Genomic DNA, 22,807 nt, shown 5'->3' on the forward strand with positions numbered 1-22,807 from the left:
AAGGCTTTCCTGATGCCGCTGGAGGTCTCAAAGCAATCGGGTCGGCACGTGTGGGGCATGGTGCCTGGATCGTTTCTCCGTCTCTCCAGGAAACTGATATAGCCTTCCAGATAAATGAGCTTTGAGTTCATCATTGCAAAGATGGATGTATGATCTTTTAAAGAATGGTTGATCGTCTCATATAACTTACAAAATGGTGATAATGCAATAGTCATGAAAGACATGATGGACATGATGTCAATTTTCTTGGAAGGAGTGTCCTTTGGGTTGTTATAAGATGCGTCACTTAAACTTCTGTTAGCGGAGAATCTTGGTGGTGATGTTGGCGGCCACGGTCGCGGAATTTGTTGGAAATTGTGATGAGGTGCAGCAGACAAGGGAGGTGTTTCCACAAGAGCTTCTCGGTTTTGCTCATTTCTTTTAGTTGCCCCTTGGATGGAATTAGAAGCTGTAGCCATAGTACAGATGGGGGCATTATCAATCTTCCCCTGGCCATGAGTTTGAATCGGTAAAGTTAAGGTGCCCTGAGGTCGAAAGTTGCTTTTGTGCACTGGACCTGTAGGTATTGTTGGCAGACCTATGGAACCAGTCTGTGCTTGAGCTTCAGGGCTTCCAGATGGATATCTGCTAGCTTGGCCAATATGATGGGGCGGTGAGTCCACAAGAGAGAGCTCTGGTTGTGGGGCCAGTTTTGACACTGGAGGAGTTAGCTGGACCTGGCCCCCCTGTGTCTCAGAGGTAGATAGTAGAACCGCTGGTATGAAATTAGTAGCTTCTATTCCTTGCTCTTTTGCCGTTGGTGGAGGGACTTGATCCGAAGTGCTAGGTTCACTCGTTGAATGAGGAATTGTGGGAGTGAACAAGGGTTCGAGGAGTGCTTCCAATAGGTCAGCGTCCGAAATTTCACCTAGCCCATTTTGTTTTCTTTTAAATTTGCCTTTGAAAGAGATGTTTCAAAGAGTTCTCCAGGCGCGTGCTTGTAGATGGGTTTGGCGAGGGGCCCTTTTTATTAGGCTTTTTTGTAGATGATCTCTTGTTTGCAGATGGAAGATCGAAATTTTTAGTACTTAGGCGGAAAGGAATGCCATGCGGTTGGCGAGTTGGAGGGCCTTGCCTGGCTCCCTCTTTCCTTACTTCATTCCTCCATTCTTCATTCGAAGTATGGAGAACTTCTAGGTCCTCTGAGTTTGGTAAAGGCTCATAAGTGGCTGGATTACATCCGTGTGGCCGAGCTTCATCCTTGGGGTCATCCTCAGGGTCCGGTGCTTGGCTTGAGCCAGTATGTGAGGTCAAAGCAGGCTGGCCTGGCTGTGTGGCAGGTGTGAATGCCGGTGGATTGTGAATCTGTGTACTTGTAATTACGAGTGCCGTCGCATTATCTTCGGCGGCCGCCAGATGGCTCTGAGGGGCCGCTGCAACAGCTTCCAGCAAGTTTAAGGTCGTAGTCGCCCCAGACTTGCTGGTTTGAGCGTCGGAGATCTGATTGCTGGGAGCTTCGGTCCGGGTCAGCTCCTCTGCCGATTCTCACCCTTCCAAGGCAGTGGCCCACGTTGCCCGCCCACAGCCCCCTCCTATCCTCCTGCATGGGTGCCCCCCCTCCTTTGAGGGACGGCTCCTCCATGCCTTCCACAAGGTGGGGCAAGGGCACCACAGGTCCACTTTCTCCCAGGTCTCCTGGGTGCCTCACACATTCCGGCATCTCTCCAGGGGCCCCTGCCATCTGATCCAAGGTGAAGGCGACGTCAGCTGGCAAGGTGAGTCCGGACGTTGGCTGAAACCAGCCCGTTGGCAATTGTTTTTGTTTTTGTTTTTGAATCTGCGGCTGCAGTGTTTGTTTAGCAACCAGCGCTCTTTTAGAGGGAAGATTCTGTAACGTGCCTCCCGGCCACTTTAGGGAGCCTGCCTTGGCTAAGATGCCAACTTGTGGTATAGTGGGCTTGTTTGTGGGAACGGTCACTGTGGAAGAGTTTAAGGGGACATTGTCAGAGCAAGAGTTTCCCAACCTACAGGGCTCCTCATCGAGGCAAGATGTAGTGAGACAGGAGTCCAGGGGTTTGCCGCAATCCGCCCCAGCCACCATTAGAATGCCACAGACTGCCCACTCTCACACAACTCCGCACTGCTTCGCTCCAAACAGTAGCCTTTGTAGAAAAAGCCGCCAAAACAGTAGTCACGGTAGAAAGACTGCAGGACTGAGAGGGAATGCCGCAGACTGCCCACTCTCACAACACTCCCAATACTTCTACTTGGCTCAGTATCTTTCGTGGATGCTGCAGAAGCTGTATGGGAAATGTGTTTATCTTCATGCACTTGCCTACCAGGTAACCCTCACCTGGCACCCTTAGGTATTCTGATGGGTACAGATGCAGGCGGGCAATGCTTACATTGCTGTACTCCAGGTGATTTGATTTTTCCCCTGTTCCCTCCTTAGCTTTATGCAACTTATCACAACTAGGCTTGGGCTAAGGTCTTCGGGCATCATCAGGGGTTGGGCGGAGCAGTACAAGTTTGGTGGTGACGATATTACTGCTGCATTACCGTTCCACCCGGTCCCGACTTTGGGCGTAAAATAGCAGATTTACCTGCAGCTTTCAGCTGGAGGTACAGCTTGCCACTTTCTGCCCATTTGTGGTGCTATTACTGCAGCGCTAATACTGCCTCATAGAGTCCTATAACTCTTAACAAAATGGAGAGTAACAGCAATACCACAACTCGGCATCCAGCCCCAATAATGCCGGACTGAGTCGCAGTAACGCTATTTGCATTGGCGCTATCCCGGCGGATGTACCGCTGGGATACCCCCAGACTTCTGATGAGGCCCTTTGAGTTTTATTTCTTGCCTTTGTCTCTGCCTTTCCCTATCACCACAAGAATGCCATTCTGTACTAGTTCTGTGATGTTACCACTTCCGCGTCCTTAATTCCGCTTTCCTTCCTTTGTCCTTGATGTTCACTGACTGCCTGCCCTGTTCGGTCCTCAGGCTTCTGATAGTTGCCCTTCTATCTGTCGTTTCTCCATCCTATCCACTTCTTCTCTTTTCTACTCCCCCTTCTCTTCTTCTCTTGCTTCTGGTCACTCTCTTTCCTTCTTCTCTTTCGCTGGCTCCACTCTAATTTCCCCCTCCTCACTACTCCACCATGCTCTACTCTGCACTCAATTCTTCTGTGTCTCTGCCAACTGACTCCTAACTCTCACACTGTTTGCCTGACTCACTCACTGTATACATTCCACTAAGTTGTTTGGATTTGTGCATAAAGTCCAAAAGGGATGGCAGCTGCACTCTGCTTGGGAGCAGGCTAAATGATTGGTGAAAACTCAGGTAAACTACAAACTCCAGAGGTGAACTCGGATGCACTGGTGTCTTCCTGTGGTTCCACTGATTGAGTATTTCAGGGCTAGCTGCCATCTTGGAACCATTTGCTGTCCTTTTTTCCACTGGATTCCATGAGGACTGTGCCAGTGCTTCCTGCCTGATGATTGCTGCGGCACTAATACCAATACCCTCCGTCACCACTACTACCCAAAGTTTGAAGCAGCTGGAGATGGATTTCGTGGTCATGTTTTAATGCCCCCTGTGAACCTGGGTGTCTCTCTCTACCTGTCATTGTCATAGGGGCCTGTTACCCCGAAAGAGTGGGACAAGGGTTATCATATTCAAACTTCTGCCAACTTTGCTTTTGATATCGTCACCTTTCTCAGGACATAGGAGGTTCTTAGGGGCCAGAATGAGGGCTGACAAAGGAGCCTAGGGATAAGAGGGGGAACCTGGGGAATCCTCTGTATATCACCACAGTGGCCAGCAAGGCAGAGCAGCTGCTGTCCCCACATTTCCCAGCCCTCATCTTTTAGCCTCCTACATAAGACGCTGTGGCAACTTGTATAAAAGATCACTGCTGCAAAATGTCTGCCGCACCCATTACAGAGTTGTTGGAATCGGTGCTACTGCATAGTAATGGATCTTACCAGTGCCTAGTGATGTAAGTTAGCAATTTGAGGTGTCATTTGGTTGGCGCTTCTTTGTAGCAGGAAATTGCACTTTTTTTTTTTTTTTTTTTTTTTTTTATTGTATTTGGTTAAAAACCTTTACAAAGAAATTTTTTCATACAAAACAGAATTCTCACCAGTTCATTTTCCCATTTTGACCATGAATCACATACATTATATGCTACCTAAGCAGAAAGAATTTGTGCATAGCTAAACAACATGCCTACATGCATCACATACCATATAAGTATTTACAGCTCATCTTATATCATTTATATCCTTTAGCTCAGATTCAATAATTATTAAAACAGATAGCAATCTTAAAATGAATTTAGTACTATCACCAAGCATGCATCGCTGCCATAGTACTTCACGCGATAGGTTTGAGTTAGAGATCATATAGTTCCCAAACTTCGATAGTCTCAAAACTTCAAAATGTTCACAGTAGATAACTAGATGTTTAAGAGACTCGAGAGTAAACATATCCTTACAGAAACGGCAAAAACCATTGTTAAATTCTTTATCAGAGGTGCCCCATTTGCACAATCGTTCATTAGTGTGGAATACATTCAGTTTGAACCGTAAATAAATATTACGACCCATAGCAGAAGGGAACTGTAAAATATAGCCAGCTCTATCTCCCAATTTTCTTCTGAATTGGGCAAACTCGTAGTACAAACGGTAAAACCCAATTCTATCAGCCTGACAGCTCCAGTAATAGCGATACAACTTTTGTTTACAACTAGGTAAACCTAGTATTAAGTCATCTTTCAGGATGCCCAAGAGAGCCATTAGATCGTTCATTTTATCCGCATATCGGGTCAGAGATTTCATACAACCCATATGAAGAAATTCATTAAGGTCTTCATACAGTGAATTACCAGGGGGATCCAGGATTTTTGTATAGTTATTCAGGAGTCTCCAGTTCCGTTTGGCAGATATAGGGAGGATACCTAGTTCATGACGAACAATATCATTTGGGACTGATGCCGGAAGCCCCAAAACGCTTTTCCAGATCCCACCTTGAAGTGTGTCTAGGATGTCGTCTATCTCATATATACACATGTCTAATATATAAAGTAGCGATGGTTCGACTTTAAGGAGGTAGAATTGGATGACAGGTAGAAGAGAAAGGCCACAGTATTTACCCATGATTATTTTCATCTGTGAAATTAGAGGTTTAGATTTCTCACATATTTTCTTTTTCCACCAGCTTTTTGAGTAGGCATTCGATAAAGGATACCCTAGATATTTAATTTCATGTGTAATGGTGACCCGAGTATTTTCCATGAGCCAAGTGTATGAGCAACTCTTTTTATAACCATCCCTAAAGATGATAATTCGGGATTTGTGGTGATTGATTCTCAAGTTATGAGCATTTGCATAACAGATGAAAGCATTTAGTTTATGCTGGAGACCAAATGGTGTTCTATCTAAAATAAGAATGTCATCAGCAAAACCAATATAGTTCAGTCTTGTGCTACCAATTAGGATTGGATAGATGACTTCTTTTGTCCAACATTCCTCTATATCACAAGTATACAGATTAAACAGTACGGCAGCCAGAGTACAACCTTGTTTCAATCCAATTTTCGATGGAATTTTGTCAGTTAACATACCTTCTTTATTAAGGCGCACTCTGTAGGTTGTGTCTGTATGGAGAAGCCGTATTAATGCAATCAGATAAGCCGGGAAACCCAACACCTCCATCTTCCGCCACAGGTGCTCCCTTAGCACGGTATCGAATGCTGAACTCAGATCGAGAGCTGCCATATAGACAGCACCTGTGTTGTTATGTTTGGAGTTCCACTCGATGTGAGATATCAGTAAAGCATTAAGAGAGCATCCCATGTTCTGACGAAAACCAGTTTGAAATTTTGACAGGATGGCATTGGTTCTCATATAGACTTGCATTTCTTCAAGGATCAGTTGAGAAAATACCTTAGAGGATGAGTCAGTTAACGCAATCGGGCGAAAGTTACCAGGGTCATTAATAGGGCCTTTTTTATATATGGGGATGACAGTAGCTGAACACCATGAACTAGGAATTGCTTGGGAAGAAAATATCACATCAAATTTGTTTTTCAAAATGATAGCCCACAAGTGGATATCCGATCGAAAAAGACAAGCAGGGATGCCATCAGGTCCCATAGCCCTAGAAGGATTTAGTTTCTTAATTGCACGTGTTACATCTTCAATGCTCCAAGGGGAGCGAGTAGGTATTGTATTTAGAATTACAGTTTTAAAGTTGTTGTGGAATACTAAAGGTAACTCGTACTTCAGCCTAATGTAGTTTGCCCACTTGCACTTTTGAAAATTAAAGATTATTCCTTGTTTAGTGGATGGGCAGCTAAGGAAGAGCTGCTGTTTTTGGCTGAGATGACGGAAAGAGTGGGTGACATTAAATCTGTCACTCCGACCTTTCACTTGCACTCACTGCTCTCGATCCTGCACTTCCATTCCCACGGTTGCACTTCGCACTTTGAAGGGGGCAGCAAAGGAAGTGCTTCTATTTTTGGTTGAGATGACTGAAAGAGGAGGTGACTTTATATCTTTTTTTATTTTTTTATTGTGCAATTAGTTTAATTCATTTAAAACTTTAAGCACATTTCATATCAAAAATACACATCATTACAATACATTCTATCACGTCTAAAATTCCACTTGACTACATTTTAACATCTCCTTTTCTAATCTTACAAATATGCATTTTCCAAAGAATCCTTCTTTTGAATCTCCTTCCTTATTTCGAATACCGCTGTGCATACCACTACAGAAGTAGCCTCATATATATATGACCAAAATTGATCTCCTGAACAATCCGCCACGTTTCTTGTAAACTTTCCATACCCCTTTACATGTAAAGGCATCAAGGATTTACTACATGTCATAATACGACGACAGGTTTCAATCTCATCGTTACACAAAATCTAAATAGTCTTTCTAAGTAAGGAATATCTGACCAGGCTCCTATAAATTCCCTTGTGTGTCAGACATTCATGCGCAAGTGTGATATAAAGCGCTTAAGCTCTATACTGCTTAACTTAGTCAAATAAATGGACGGTGTATGTCCTAACCAAATAAATGGACGGTGTATGTCCTAACCAACCCTGACGAGCTAAATCCTGATATCACATCTTCATATGTCCTTTGTCAACATTGCGGGCCATTTCACAATCCATTGCTTTCTTTTTAATTTTATTCTCAAAATGAGGGTCTCGTACTAATATTTCCGGCTCCAGATTCAGTTGGTCAATGAACCTTACTGCAGATTCTTTAAGTGACATCAAAAAACTATGTTTGCTTTAAATCTGTCACCCCACCCTTGCACATGCACACTCTCCTCTTTACCCTGCACTTCCCTTCCCACCCTTGCACTTTGCATTTCGCCCAGACGGGCCCTCCCCCGCCCTCCCCCGCCCTCTCCCCTCTCCCTCGCACTTCTTGTTACTGCACTTGCACGACCCGAATGGCAAAAAGCCTAGAAGGACAGATATTGTTATCTTCTCCCTTGTCTCCCTCCCTTTTTTGTCTCGTAGAGTCTTGAAACACTACTTGTTGTATAGGCGCCTTACAAATATCCAATAAATAAAATGAAATGCAATTTGCAGCTGTTGAGAAAACTGCCCTTTCTGAAAGAATCTGGCCTTCTATGGCACCAGTGAGAATAGCTGAAACAAGTCAACTTTCCACCATTACAAGGCACCAACTCATGCGCCGTCTCTACTTCGCGGCTTTATAAACTGCACACCGAGCTCTGAGAAGCAGCAGCGCCCTGCACATAGAACCTGGGCTTAAATATTAAACAATTGCCCTAAAGTAAGGGGGAGGATTCAAAGAATGTACATCATGCAGTGTAGGGTGGGATGCACTGGGATCAAAGGGCAGGGCAGGTGGTATAAGAAGAAGACGGTACATCCCCGAGTGAGGTGTGAGTAGGTACCATTCCAGAAGGTGGGTTCTTGAGTTCCTTTTTGAGCTGTACGACTGAGGGAAGAGGCCGATTGGAGTGGGGGTGATACGCCACAATCTTGTAGGTAGGAATGTTGGCTCTTTCCAAAGTATGGACTTTGGAAGTTGGCTGGCAAACAAGCGCTGCACAATCAGGGGTGCACAGAAGCTATTGGGGAGCAGTATTTGTGGAATACTGAAGTTCGAGTTCAGTGAGTTGATTGTCTGCTAGTGTTGTGATGGTGATTTTTTTTCCGTCTGCTATGCAGATGTTTTGCTGTCAGTGCTGTATTGTGATGACCTGGGAATTGAAAACAGTCTAGCCTCTACGGGAAGGCTGTGGAGATGTATCAGAATTCGAGTGAAGCAGTCCCTCTTCCGTTGCCCCATGATTAGTCACGCGATGGTATGTGGGACGGCTTCGATGGGGCGTAGCTAAGAGACATACCTATGGGAAGAATATTTGGTTCCATCTGGCTTTCTAACGCGGCATCAAGCGTGCCCCAGACACTGACCTCTGCCTGCAGCTAGTGTCTACTGGTGCCACCGGCAAGGGATCAGCAGGTGTAGCCATGCTGGCCCTACAAACATACAATATGACACCATTACAAGGAAGAAGAGGCACTGAAATGACATTGCTTGAGGCAGCATTCATCCTTTAAGAATGAAATTGCAGTCCATGCAAAACATCTGGGGAACAAGGAAATAGAATGGAAGTGGTGGGCAACTTATAAAGGTTAGGGCACACGTGGAGGCACAGTTGTGGATTTAGCAGGGTCTGCTGGGACACCAATAAACTGATCCACGGGAAGACTTACCTGACTTCGCCTGATTTTCTAGGTGGGGGGCCCAAACCTCTACCAAAGGAAGGCAATGGGCCTCATTACGGGGAGGGCGGTAAGGGGTTAGGGACGCGGGTAAAGGTGCTGGAGCCGCTAACCCTGTACCGCCCTACTACAAGGTCCCCTCGCGGGACCCGCGCTGGACGTCTGGTTTTACCAGACGTCCTTTCCGGGTCCCGCGAGGGGACAAGCATGCTACCAACGGTCCCGTCATTAACGGGACCGTTGTTAGCATGCTCCCCATTCCCATTGAACCCTATGGGGGCTCAAATGGGAATGGGGATCCAAAGTCAGAATGGCCCGGTATTTCCCCTTTCAGGGACCACCGACCCGGACCCAAGTTTAGAAGCCCAATGAGTCCAAATGACCAAAGGCAGATGGGACAGGAGCCATGCTAACAGTATTTTTACGGCACACCCTACACAAAGCTTGATCTTTCCAGGACTGAGAAACCCCCGGCAATCTGAGACTGTTCCCTTCATACTCCCCTCCGGGTTGGGGGGAGGCCATCCACGGACCATCACTCACACTAACACTTCGGTATATATCAATGACTGAAATGAACTGTTTCTTTAAAAGTCTTCAGAGATAGGCATAGTCCATGCAACAGTACATGTACCTGCTGCGCAAGCAATGAGACACACAATGAGATTCCAACTGCAGTCACAGCCACTCAAAGCACCGCCTGGACCCAGTTAAGGGCACATGCAGCAAACCCATTCAGATGTAAGCAGTGCAGGACATGGAAATTAATAACAATGGGATCCCACCAGCTGCGTGGGGGAGGGGAAATGACACAGGAGAGTTTTCTCACTGACCCCTATAAAGATTTTCTTTTCAAGACATGAATTAATAACTTACTAACAACTGGAAAGGAGGATTGCGTCAGGATGTTACAAGCAAATTATAAAAGGTGCATATCTTTTAAACGAACACAGCTGTACTTCTGCACAGTACAATCCCAACAGGCATATTCATAAGTGATCGAACGTGATGCTCACGTGCTCTAGTGGATACGTCTCTCGACCTGACAACCTGAGTTCGAGTCCCGAAGAGGAACGATGGAAACATGCTCTGCTTATGCTGCACACGCAGTTTTTTTTTTTTATTTTTTAAAAAGGCAACCTACATAGCATGTGTGGCCCGGGCTGTGGCACTATTAATGTGAGACGCGCTTCTGTTTGATAAATCCCTTCTTGCGGGTTGGAGATCGGCTGAAGTAGAGTGTGGAAGGAACCCACCACTGTGCTTAATGGAACGATAATAACACCATACATCAATTCTTCATGGATCTGTCTGTTATGAATGTTTACGCCTTAGGTGGAAGCGAAGGGAGATTTGTCAAAAGAAAACGAGCCCGCCAACGCAGTAAAACAAGCCCGCTCCCTTCCCTTCCTTGGCTTGCCCTTACAATGCCGGCGCCCGGCAACTCGAGGCGCCCACGCGCAGGGAAAACTGCAATTTCACCCCCGGTTCCTGGGTACCCCTTCCGTCCCGTTCCACTTTTCCTGTGCACGTCTTTTGTCAGGCTAAGCCAGCGCTGTTCCCGCACCCATCAGACTTGTATTTTTTCTTTCAATGTGTGTGTTTCCTGTTTTTTTTATTTTATTTTTTTATTTATTTGTATGAATCAAAAAGGAAATTGATTTTTACAAAGAACTTTTCAAAGTCCGTTTCTCATTTTGCCTTTGAAGCTCAAAGATCTGAAAACATGAAACTCAAAGATCTGCCTGGCAACCACCGTACATTGTGAATGATTTTTTTTTTTTAACTCAACCAGCTTCTCCCCACTCCTCAGAATCCACATTATTTTATTTATTTATTGGGTATTTATAATGCGCCTTTACAGCAAAATGGTGTCTCCATGTGCATCAAGACAAGGGAGGGGGAGGTTCATGGAAAATAACATTCCTACTAGGTCTTGAAACAGTCAGAGTGTGCCAGTGCAGCAACAGAAATGAGGGGAGAAGGTGGTGAGGGGAAGTGATGGTAGGGATGAACAGGGTAGAAGACAAAGAAAAACGTTCCTACTGGGCAGGGGTCAAAGTGTACGAAACGAAGTAGTGGAACTATGTTCCCTGCTGGCCTGCACCGACTCCTCGCAAACCCCATCACCACGTCCCCTCCCACACACAATACACACCCCGAAACACTTGCACCTGCTGTTTAAGGGAACGTCGAGTGCACTGCACTGAAAGTGCAAGTTTCAACTTCTTCCTACACTTTTATTTTAAAACAAAACCATTCCGGAACGATTTCTTTTTAAAATAAAAGTATAGGAGCTGTAAAAGGTAATTTAAAAAAGTAGAGGAGTACCGCTCCCGCTCACTTCGACCACTAGGTCATTCGTAGCGTGCAAGTGCAGAACAGAAATGAGGGCGAGGGGGAGGAGGAGGAGTGCAGGCCGGTTTGGAAGGGTCATGATCAGGCGGGAGGGAGGAGAAGGATAAATTAAGTGCAGGCGAACAAGTTAATTTGCCCTTTGAAGAGAGGGTGCACAAGGGAGAAGATTGATAGCAGAATCATCCAAGGCTGGAACAAGGGAGGCAATGTTGTTCTTGATAGATCAGCAGGAGCAGGGGAGCACCAGTTTGGATGAGACATTACAAGAGCGGACTTGTCTAGAGTCCTCATTAGGTGAAATGGGAGAGAGAGAGGGGAGAGTAGGAGAGATGGGGAGAGGAGGGCCAAGGGAGGCCTGATAGCAGTGAGCGAGAAGTACAACGCCAGCTTCAACACAAAAGAAATGCAACCATCTAGATTCAAGTTTCCCGGATAAAGGGAAAAAACGTAGGTTTCAACGTTCAAACCAAAAAGAAGGGACTGCTGCCGCAAGTTGATACCAAGGTGGTTAGTAATTCAGAACCTACCTATGTCAACCAGTTATTTAAACAATGATTGAATCAATCCAAAGAGGTTAGAAGCCAGAAAAAACACACATACCCAACCAATATCAGATATTCGTAAAAAGTTAAATATTGTTTTACTGGTGTTTATGCATTGAGTAAAGAAGTTACATAAACATTTCAAAATATATTTCCCAAAGTGCATGATTCAGTGCTCAACATCATATTGTGCCTAGTGTTCAAGATGTATATCTACAGTATGAGGATATACTGTAGTCATCCACAGAAAAAAAGGAAATAGATTAAATAGAACAATTGTGAAAAAGTGCAAAAGACCCACTTTTTAAAAGGTGTGAAGGACCAGAGCTGGTCTTGAAAGGGTGCAAAGAATGTAACCGTGTATACCTAAAGGTTCAATCTTATTATTAAAAACTTCAAGCCCAATTCTGTAATGGAAAGATATATTGTGTATCAATATCTATTCACTTAATTGGAAAATAACAATGTTATTAAACCATGCCATTGATAGGCATGAACAGGTATAAATTGAATTACTGTTTACAACCAAAATCACTAAATGCTCTCTGTTAAAAGACAGAAAGACCCTACTTCAGTAGTGGTTCATAATGGTATTGCATAGACCATAGTCCAACATATAAATGCAAGTGTCATGCTGAACATTTGGAGAGGACTATTATCACATATGACCAGTACACCTCCTTATTTTAATGTTTTTCAGTGCTGTTTCCTCAGCCTTGGAAGCATACATCAAAATGGTCTACCAATGCGACAAGGGTCGGACAAAAAGCAAGAGAAGTAGAATGTCCACTGATTGTAGAGTTGGCCCAAGGGGGACCATACATATGCCTCAGCGGGAGTCACGTTTCGGTGGCAATATAGTTGTGTGAGCCACCTTTGTCAGTGGCTTGAAGACCTTATTGAATATATATATATGTATATGAATAAAAAACAATGTTAGGGATGCGTGTCTTTTCTGGCAACAGGAGATATGAATCTCAGAAAACAAGATGTATTTATCTAATTTGTGGCTACCAACAGAACCCCTCATGGTAAAAAGCCTTACCCTGAGAGTCTGTAGTCCCCTTTCATCAGGATTGCAGAGCTCCGTCAAAAATGCAGGACTCGAGTCAAATGGAACTGTGAAGTGATGTGATGCTCCTATTAATTATGAGGGAGTTCCAAGTTGAAGGACGGTTTCAAGCACGTATTAGCTTCATGCTGCAAAGAGAGAGGGGAGGTGGCAGTGGCACGGCAAAATGTAATAGTCGTGCCTTCTAGGCCATTCAGTGCAAACAAATGGGTAATAGTTGTACAGAGCTGTCTCTGTGTGTCTTACCTGAGTTAGCCCCTCACAGAATTGGAGGGGAAGGAAAAAACGGCATCCAGCAGACTTGATACGCGCTGAGTAGATTGAGAGTGGAAAAATTCATCATACGCACTGGTCGAATGCCAGATCTAGTTGCATCGTAGGTGAGTCGGGGGATGAAAACCAGCACAAGAAAAAGGAAAAAGACGCTGAATGGTGGGTCAAGCGTTCCGCGTTTACTGATCTAAAGTATAAGTTGTGTTGAAGGCGGGCAGACCATGGATCCCGTAATTACCCACATACTCAATAGACATAGTGAGGTCGCATGCACTGAAGGCATGTTGTCGATACTGACCGCAGAAGTCCCGGAAAGCTGAGCTGGCCCGTGACGTTACAGCACAGGGTAATGGAATGCCCATGCAATGCGGAACAGGTGCGGCTGCTCTGAGAGGAGTTAAGGCATTGGTGTTGCCTAGGAGACCCAAAGCACTCGTTGGTGTTACTTGGAGACAGGGAGAGGCTTGGTGGCCAAGGCAGGGTGTGTCTACCATTTCAATTCATAGTTGATAATGGTATTGCATAGACCATAGTCCAAAATATAAATGCAAGTGCCATGCTGAACATTTGGAGAGGACTATTATCACATATGACCAGGTCATTTACTTATTTTAATGTTTTTCAGTGCTGTTTTCTCAGCCTTGGAAGCATACACCAAAAGGGTCTGCCAACACGGCAAGTGGCGAACAAAAAGCAAGAGAAGTAGAATGTTCACTAATTGTAGAGTTGTTCCAAGGGGGAACACACATGCCCCAGCGGGAGTCACGTTTTGGATTGTTTTTTCTGGATTCTAACCTCTTTGGATTGATTTAATCATTGTTTAAATTACTGGTTGACACAGGTAAGTTTTGAATTACTAACCTCCTCGTATCAACTTGCGGCAGCAGTTTCTCCTTTTTGGTATACATATTAGTATTGCCCATTCTGCTGCTCGTCTTCCTGGGCATCCAAACCCTTTTTGTTGTGTTCTTAGGTTTCAACATTCAGCAGAAAAAGCAAAAACACCTAGATGCGAGTATCCTGGATAGAGAGAAAAAGCCTAGGTTTCAACATACAGCAGAAAAAGCAGAAACACCTAGATTGAGTTCCTGGATAGAGGCAAAAAGCCTAGGTTTCAACATGCAGCAGAAAAAGCCGAACACCTAGATGTGAGTTGTGTGGAAAGGTCTAAGTTCCCAAATGGCAAGATACAATTGTGGGTGACGTGCAGCAGAATAACATCTTTTCGAAAAAAGAATAATAGAGTGGAGGGACAGTTAAATAGGGAGCAGTAATGGCTGTTCCCCCGCCCACAATTTTGTACCTTGTCAGTCACTGCTGGTTGACGGATGCTCTGCATGCTCCACCTGCGAACACAGGCCACCACAATCTGGAGGTGCTACTGCAGGAGCTGACCTTGGCATCAGGGCCCTTCACTGGAGGGGGCTGCCCTGAAGGTATGAGTCATATGGGGCTGGGGTGGAGTGGGAGGCAGGAGTCAAGGAGGGAAGCATGAAGAGGGTGGGGCAAGCGGCAGAGCGGCAAACGAGAAAAGAAAAAAGAAAGGGAAAAGGAAAAGTTACAAACAAAGGGAAGCAGAACGCCATGCTCAGAAAGGCACACACCACATCAGGCACGGTGTAGGAAATGCTGTGGGTCCGTCCAGGCAAGTGGAATACACTTGCAGATGTATCCCAGGACTGAAGGCCCAATCTGATGTATCCCATGGCTGAAGGCCCAGTCATTCAGCAGGGGGTGGAGCAGGGGCGGGAGTCAGAGAGGGAAACAGGAAGAGGGTGGAGGGAGGCAGGGAAAAGGCAGAAGATGCCGCAAAGCGGGAAACGAGAAAAAGCAAGTCTATGTTATTTCCGGGACTTAAGTGAGTCGAACAGCACACTTTCCTTTACTTTTAATATACTCTGTTATAAGATGAATGTGAAGATCGACTACATACCTGACAAATGAAATGGACGGGATCAGCTACTTTCCTGAGCAGGGTTTCAATCTCCCCCATCGCTGTGTAGTATTCAACTTGCGCCGTGGCTTTAATGACTCCCTCACAGTAGACATTTATATTAACAGTGCCAGCAGGAAGGTCTGGGAAATAAAATACGCACAAATGAAAAAAGGCAAGCATTATACGTCTCACTCATGAGAACAAAATGTAAACACTAGTACAACAGAAAATAGACAGGAATTGCATCTATAAATGTAGCACTATTTTGATCGGTCAACCTGTGGCTCTCTCGATGTTTTGGACTACAACTCCCATTATCCTTCATGAATATGCAAACTAAGGATCATGGAATTTGGGGCTGCAGAAGGGGTAGTTGTGATGCCTCTTAGCATCCCTCATATCAAAAGCACAAAGAACATCACAACTGGGCTTGGAGGATAACTCAGGGGCAATACTTTAGTCTTGGAAACAAAACAACGCCCATCAGCACGGGTTTGAATTTGGCCCCACATTAGGCTGGAGTCCGGCATGAAGCACAATACAAAAACCCATGCAATTTTTACCTAAAGAGAAAAGTATTTGCATTGATTTTTTCAAGACTGTAACAGTACCACTGTGCCCATCAGAGCAGCACGTAAGAATGATTATTATTCATATTATTTCTTTCTTATTACACGCCACATGCCCATGGGCCTCAAGCGCACAGGTAAAAAGTAAAAACCGACACTAGACAATCAGAAGACAAAAGAAAGACAGGGTCAACTCTCTTCCATCTGGTGTCAAATTGAACACACGCGTTTTGATGGATCTTTTGAACATGAGCAGTGAAGAATAATAGACATGCCTGTAAGAATGGATCTGCCAAGTGTGTAATCTCAGAGCAACAATTGCCATCAATGGTTTAAATCATCACACAACACTTGTCCCAAATGCCTCGCCCAAAATCCTCTTAGGTTGCCAAGGTATCTCAGAGGTTGCCATGTTCAATGTTTTCCTATCACGAAGAGGTGGGGTGTTAATGCTTTTCAAGGAAAAAAATAGGGGTTGGGCATGCCACTCTACTATATTACTGCAGAGCCATTTTTACAGGCAGGTGACTGGTTCTTTGCCCTCATGGGATCACCCCCGAGAGATCGAGAGGGGGTTAAAATGGAAGTCTGGATCAATGCCAATTCTTTCAGGATGCTTAAAATCCGTGCCTTTTTAAGTGCTCAGACAAGCCCTGTCAAAGTCTACCTGTTGCTGACCTCTTCCATACAGGGTTACGTAAGGACACTGGTGGGACCTCTGTCTCACTAGTGAGGAGTGCAGTTTATTCTAGTGGTGAGTGCGGATCCGGGTGGCAGAGGAATGTCTGGACTTAGCTGTGATATGATTTGCTTTGGGGTGATGCATAAAGGATAAGATAAGGGCAAGACAGATGCTCCCAATCTCACCCTCAAACAATTTCTTGTATTCATGACAGCTCTCTCCAGTTGACAGTCAGTCAAAGTTTATTCGGTACACACCATTGCACACAGAAATATAAGACCGCAGTATATTACATAAACACAATAAATTATAGTTGGCTAAAGGCCTAACCGCTAATAAAACCACAATGCACTAAAACATGCACTACCCAATATAATAAGATATGGCCTGGCACCATAATAATGCATGGTTCATGTGCGTTATTTCAGGGGGCTCCCATAGGCCCACCCCAGGATTCTTTTACAAATGATAAAACGTCAAACATAAAATCCTCATCAGTCGAGAGCATCATTAAAAACATAGCCTAGGCACAGCTTTTAATATTATTCCTTAAGAGGTGCGGCCTCAGCCATCTTTTTCTTGGCTTGATGTTAAATTTACATATAAACAAAATATGTGTACGGTTCAGTGGGCAAGTGTACGAAAAGAAGTAGTGGAACTATGTTCTCTGCTGTACTGTCCCAGCTCCCCAAAAACCCCATTACACGCCCCCTCCCGCGCGCCATACACACCCCTAAACAATTGTGCCCACTGTTTAAGGGAACGTTCAGTGCACTGAAGAGCAAGTTTAACTTCTTCCTATACTTTTATTTTAATTCAAAACCATTCCAGAACGGTTTTGGTTAAAATAAAAGTATAGGAACATTAAAACTTAATTAAAAAAAGTAGAGGAGCACCGCTGCTCCCTCCCATTTTGACCACTGGTAAGGTTTCGATCCATTCCCATCCGACATCATCGGCATTTCCTCTCTAGTCCCAAACAGTCATGATACACACCAGCAAGACATTTAGCCTGATCATTAATAGGATTCTCCCACACTTGTGGGATTTTAACTTTGGAATGAATTTTCGGGGGGTCCTCTAGACACATAACTCCCGATACATTTTCAAAGATGGGAGCCTGGACATGCGTTTTCCCAGTCTTCTTGAATCAGCCTTTGCTGTTGCCCCTTTGACGATGTTCTTAGAGGCTATAATTTGCTCAGCCCCAATATTCCCATTAGAGCAATCCCCTTTGAGAACCATTGACACTCGCCATGCATGAGTCAACTAGCCATTTATTTCAGGGCATTCTCTATATTGAGGTTCATTGATGAGTCAAAGTGTGCTTTCATAAAAAAACTGAGCAAAACGAGAGCATGCCTGACATCCTAAACTAGAAATCCCCAGCTTGTGCCGTAATGTATCACCATGGGTAGCCGATGATGACGCCACTTGTTTGCTTCAGAAAACATTTTGGAGAGGTCCCAGCGTCATACAGGAAGAGAAGCCCCACAGCTCCCATACAATGTTGCCATGTGAGTCTTAAGTGTTAACACGTTGAGGCATTCATCCACCCTTTCCCACCCATAAAGATAATAAAGCAGTTGGAATCCCTTGAGACTTGCTTCCATCTGCTAAGCCAGCATTTTTATATGAGCATTCCATGTCCCTTCCTTCGAACATACTAGCCCCAGGTATCTGTAGGTTGCAACCACCTTTATTATTTTCTGATTAATACACGTGCACCGACGTCTACCATTCCCAAAATCCACAATCTTTGTTTAAGTTTAATGTAATGATAAATTGTGGTCCCTGAAGAAGGCGTTGTTAGGATTCACTCACTCGGGGCCCGCTCCTCCCTGGGTGCCTCTGACAAACCCAATGGACTCACTGATACATGGCAGCAATGATCTGTGTCAGGGATCCCTCCTGGGGCCCACAAGTCTTCCACAGTACAAGCAACATGAAGCTGGTCCGCATCACCGCAAATTTGTAGTAAAAACTGGTCTGGACACTCCGAAATGGCCAACAAGTTGGGGCATCAATCCTCAAACAAGATGGCAACCAGGGTCGGACTGGGACAAGAAATAGGCCCGGTCATCCCAAAAAAAAAGTGGCCCACCCCTCGCCTAACGACCCTTGACCTCTGATGACAACACCGGAAGTGATGTCATTTGATCCCCACACCAAAGTGACGTCCCGGTGAGCAATGAAACACAACCTTTCACCCCTTGACAAAAGAGGAAGTGGCATCAAATATCATTGTTCCTAAGCACACTAAATTACTGTGAATCCAAGCAGACGTCCAAGGCCAAATGATATGTTATTGTATCTCACTTACGCTTAAGCTCTTTTTTATAGAACTAATATGCATACAATATCACCCAACCTGTGTTGGTACTCATGTATCGAACTAAGATAATATGGTACATTGATCAAATGCCGATAAACCTTTCCTATAGCCTGCTTGGCTATCAGGTATACTATTATTATCCATGGCCCAGATCTGGAGCCTAGAAGGCCCACAGGCGTGTGGCTCGTCACAAAAATCAAAATAAATAAATATAAATAAATAGAAGCCAGGCAGCCTGTGAATATCTTGCTTGAGATGTCAAGTACCTTGCCCCTCTTGCCCACCTGATCTCCACCTTCTCGCCTCATTTCCAATGTGATGCTGATGACACACAGCTCCCCTTTAAGATACCCTCCTGCCCTCCTTCCTCTCTCATTTCCGACTGTCTGACTGCTATTCAGGCATGGTGTGCTGCTAACAATCTCTGCCTTAAGACTGAGATCCTTCTCATTGGGACTACTGCCCACTCTTCTCCTCCTACACTCTGGCTGCCCTCCTTAGGCCCCCTCCCCTCACCCGTGGTGTACTGCAGCGTCAGACCTGCTGGGCAAGTGACTCCGGCAAGCAATAGAAACAAGAATGTTTTTCTCAATCCCCTCCTTCACTGCTGAACTATCATCCTGCTTCACTGTCTGCCTTTCCGCTATATGCGAATGGATATTTTCCCATGATACCCTCCCCCATACCTAAGGAGTCACAGCATAGGAGTTCTGTTTGACAGCTGACCAACAGAAATGTATTATTTTCACTGCAAAAACAGCTAGGCTAATCCTCCTGAACATCAACACCTCACCTTTCACTCCAATAAGTCTCTCATCTCTACTATATATTCCTAAATCTGCAAACAGGATGTTAGTGTGGACAACAGGGCTCAAAGTGAAACTACTATTTTGCTGTAAAATATTCATCAAAGAATGTATTATCATGCGCTTTTGTAAGTATATCCACTATGATACACTGATGGTATGAACCTTTAAACATCTGGGTATGTGTATGTTTTATTCCCACTGGGTTTTTCCAAATACACTACCAGCTACTCCACTAAGACTTGCATTTCTATTCTAGTCCTTCGCTGTCTGGGCCACTGTTCCAGTTTGCTCCTGTCTTCATTCACTTACTCCCCATGACAAGGTACTGAACATTGCCGCCTGCAAAGCTCCTTCGATCTTGGGTCACATCTGAACACAAGTCTGTGTATTGTAGCAAAACAATTGTGACCTCTTTAAGTTTTCTTAGGTTTCTGCATATCAGTCTGTTGCACTCTGTCTCAAATTGCAACTTAACAGCATTAGAAGTGTGCCAGCTTATGTGGATATGTGTGAAGGTGATCCAAACGTTGATTGTAATTTGACATATGCACGTCACAGGTGCAGTTTTTCCGCAGCTCCAATGCAATGAATACGAGGCAGATATTTTATAGGGCTAGCACTCTTATCCAAGTCCTGGCCTAGCTGGACTCAGGTCCCCACACATTTGCTATTCAATTGTATCCAAACTTGTAAGCTATCTATAATAGGAGTAGATACGTTTTGGTTGATAACGTTTTATAATTCGCAACAATTGCATTGTAATACATCGAGCCTTCTCCATTTTAAATCCTTCCTCGACGATATTAAAACATCAATTAATATGTCCCAGGATTGGTTAATAATTGGAGGTGACTTTAACCTGAAGATAGGCAATGGTCCACCAGATGACCTCTATGAACACCTGGAGGATTTTGCCATATGCCTTTCCGACCTTGGCATGGTTGATTCTCACTCATGCCCCAACAGACTATTACTCATTTCCTGGTTGAGAGAATGGGGCCTCGGGTCAGTCAATGGGAGAGTATCCACAGACACACCAGGTGAATTCACCTAGAAATGTACAAGATGGGCATCAACGATAGACTATTTCTGCACCCGAGGCCCAAAGCAAAGCCACATTGTGGACTTCATGTGCTTGAGGAGGTCTTCAGTGATTACCACCCAGTATCATTACAAATTGAGTGGAAAGATGGAAAAACATCATCATTGTCATTCCCCCACCTAGATCTGATAAGCAGATGTCATAACAAGAGAAGATTGAGTTGGGACAAATCAGACCCAGCAAGGTCATATGATAAACTAATTGGCCCTAATGCAACCGGGATGAATGCTATAGTAGAGGGGGAAAGAAATTCCGGTATAATTGTGTCTATCTATACACAAGTAAATGCTTCAATTTCGGATTCCTGTTTTGTTCACTGTAAATTTGAGGAATCAACGAAGGAGAGGGGTTGGTTTAATGATGAGTGTAGAAGGTCTACATTAACTTTATTGGCTGTGTTAAAAAAAACCTACTCCAAAAAGATCTGATATAATAACAGCTTGAGCCATGCACACAGTAAATACCAAGGCAAGGAAAAAATAATTGGACAATGCCCTTTGTGCTTATTAGTTAGATGCATCAATAACGCTTCTGGGAATTAATAAATAAAGGCCAGATCCATCTCTATACCCAGACGTGCTCGGAATCAGTTATTGAGGTTCTCGTCTGGACTATCCACTTTTCCTCCCTATATTCATCAAGTAAAGAAAACTTTGGCAGTGAACTCCACCATCAAACGACTGCTTGCAGTTGACACAGGTATTAGAACAGGCGAGCTACTATGCCTTTTACAATATCGAACTCAGAGGTTTTATTGCCAATCTAGAAACAAACCTTAGGTCGTTATCCTGGGCCTGATAGCATACCAGGTATCTGGGCACCAGTAATGGCAAGATATTTGAAGGCTGTGGTTACTGAACTCACTTTCCCAGCCTCTTGTAAAAGTGCAATAATGTAACCCACATGTACTAAAAGGGTGACATAAATTACCGTCTTGCTATATACCGATTTGCCTCCTGGCCACCTAATTAAAAGAAATTGGGAGGGTAATTGTGGCAAAAGTGGTACAATAGGTCATGAAAAATGTTATATTGAGTGATATTCAACTGGGCTTTAGACATGGTGTGGCTACTAACGAACAGGCACTGAATCTGTATCTTATTATAGCCCAGTCATTGAATTTCAAGTGCAACCCCATATATCTGGCATTCATGGATCTGAGCACAGCCTTTGATAAAGTTAATGGAGGGAAATGATGTAACATGCTTAGATCCGTGATTTGTCCAGAGGTCCTGGTGAACATTATATCAGAAATATCAGAAATACACCAGGGAAATACAGCATGTGTAAAGACTGGTGCGAAAGGACAGTGCACTGTACATTTTCTGATTAATGCAGGTGTCCACCGGGGATGAATTCTGGCGCCACTCCTGTTCTCAATATACGATTTGCAGGAGTTGATACTTGGTATCAATTCAGATGTACTTAGGATTGCAAACCAGCGTTTCCCTGCATTAATCTAAGAAGGCAATTTTGTGCTTTTAGCCCGCACTCCATAAACTCTACAACTAATTATCACACAGTACACAGCTTTTATTAATGTCCTCATATCAGCTACTTCTGTTGCATATTTCATTATAGAGGGAATGTTTAATTGCCAACAATTAAAGTTATCTTGTGGCTGAGCTAGAGGATTACTTTTGTCTAAATCCTCAATATCTAGAGAGACATCACATAATCTGGGTACTTCACATTGTAGGGGCTTGATGGCTACAATATGATTACTGTGGTCCATGGTATTGTGGCCCATATATATTGTATTAACTTTACAGTATGAACGAACAGTAGTCTGCTGTGTTGAGTCATAAATATCTAACTGCTTTCTAGGGTATGAGGATTGGATCTCCTCAATGTTGTTTCTTGCAGAAGATGTCATCAAAGTCAGAAAGGGGTCTAGAAATGGAGGAGTAGACTGTAGTTGTACAGGAATGTTTAAAACATGTCGGAAGTGTCATTCAGCATTCACTGTTTGTTCAGCATTCTTACCTGAACTCTGTGTATTGAATGACACAATACGAGCATGTGTGTCTGCCCAAATGCACTCCATCCTTGCCCTTGAATCCTTTTGGGCACGCCTTAATATTTGTAGTATTTCAACAAGTCCCATGCTAGGTACGGAAGGTTAGCGGGGCCCGTACTTACCATGAACCTTAATCGGACCGTATCAGACCGTCCCCGACGTGGTGGCGCTGACGCGCCTGTCGTGGGAAAATATACAGTCAGAGAACTACAAGTCCACTGGGACTTGTAGTTATACTTAGCGAAAGACAGAAGTGGCATCTTTTTATTAACAATGATGTCAGCAATTTGCCACTTTCAAAACCAATACCCTGGCTAGGAAAACAAATAAACTACAGAAAGATATTA

General features: G+C 44.2%; 1 protein-coding gene across 2 annotated transcripts in view; it reads right to left on the bottom strand.

Annotated features, from left to right (window-relative positions):
* BANK1 (B cell scaffold protein with ankyrin repeats 1) overlaps window positions 1-22,807 on the bottom strand; it is a 2,974,928-nt gene that overhangs the window by 2,169,216 nt on the left and 782,905 nt on the right. For both annotated transcript variants that reach the window (XM_069630704.1, XM_069630703.1), the window contains exon 6: window positions 14,941-15,083. In XM_069630704.1, the coding sequence (XP_069486805.1) occupies window positions 14,941-15,083 (143 nt within the window). The remainder of the gene's footprint in view (window positions 1-14,940; window positions 15,084-22,807) is intronic.

This window comes from Ambystoma mexicanum, chromosome 6q (genome assembly GCF_040938575.1).
Source record: "Ambystoma mexicanum isolate Mex_15411 chromosome 6q, UKY_AmexF1_1, whole genome shotgun sequence".
Lineage (NCBI taxonomy): Eukaryota > Metazoa > Chordata > Amphibia > Caudata > Ambystomatidae > Ambystoma > Ambystoma mexicanum.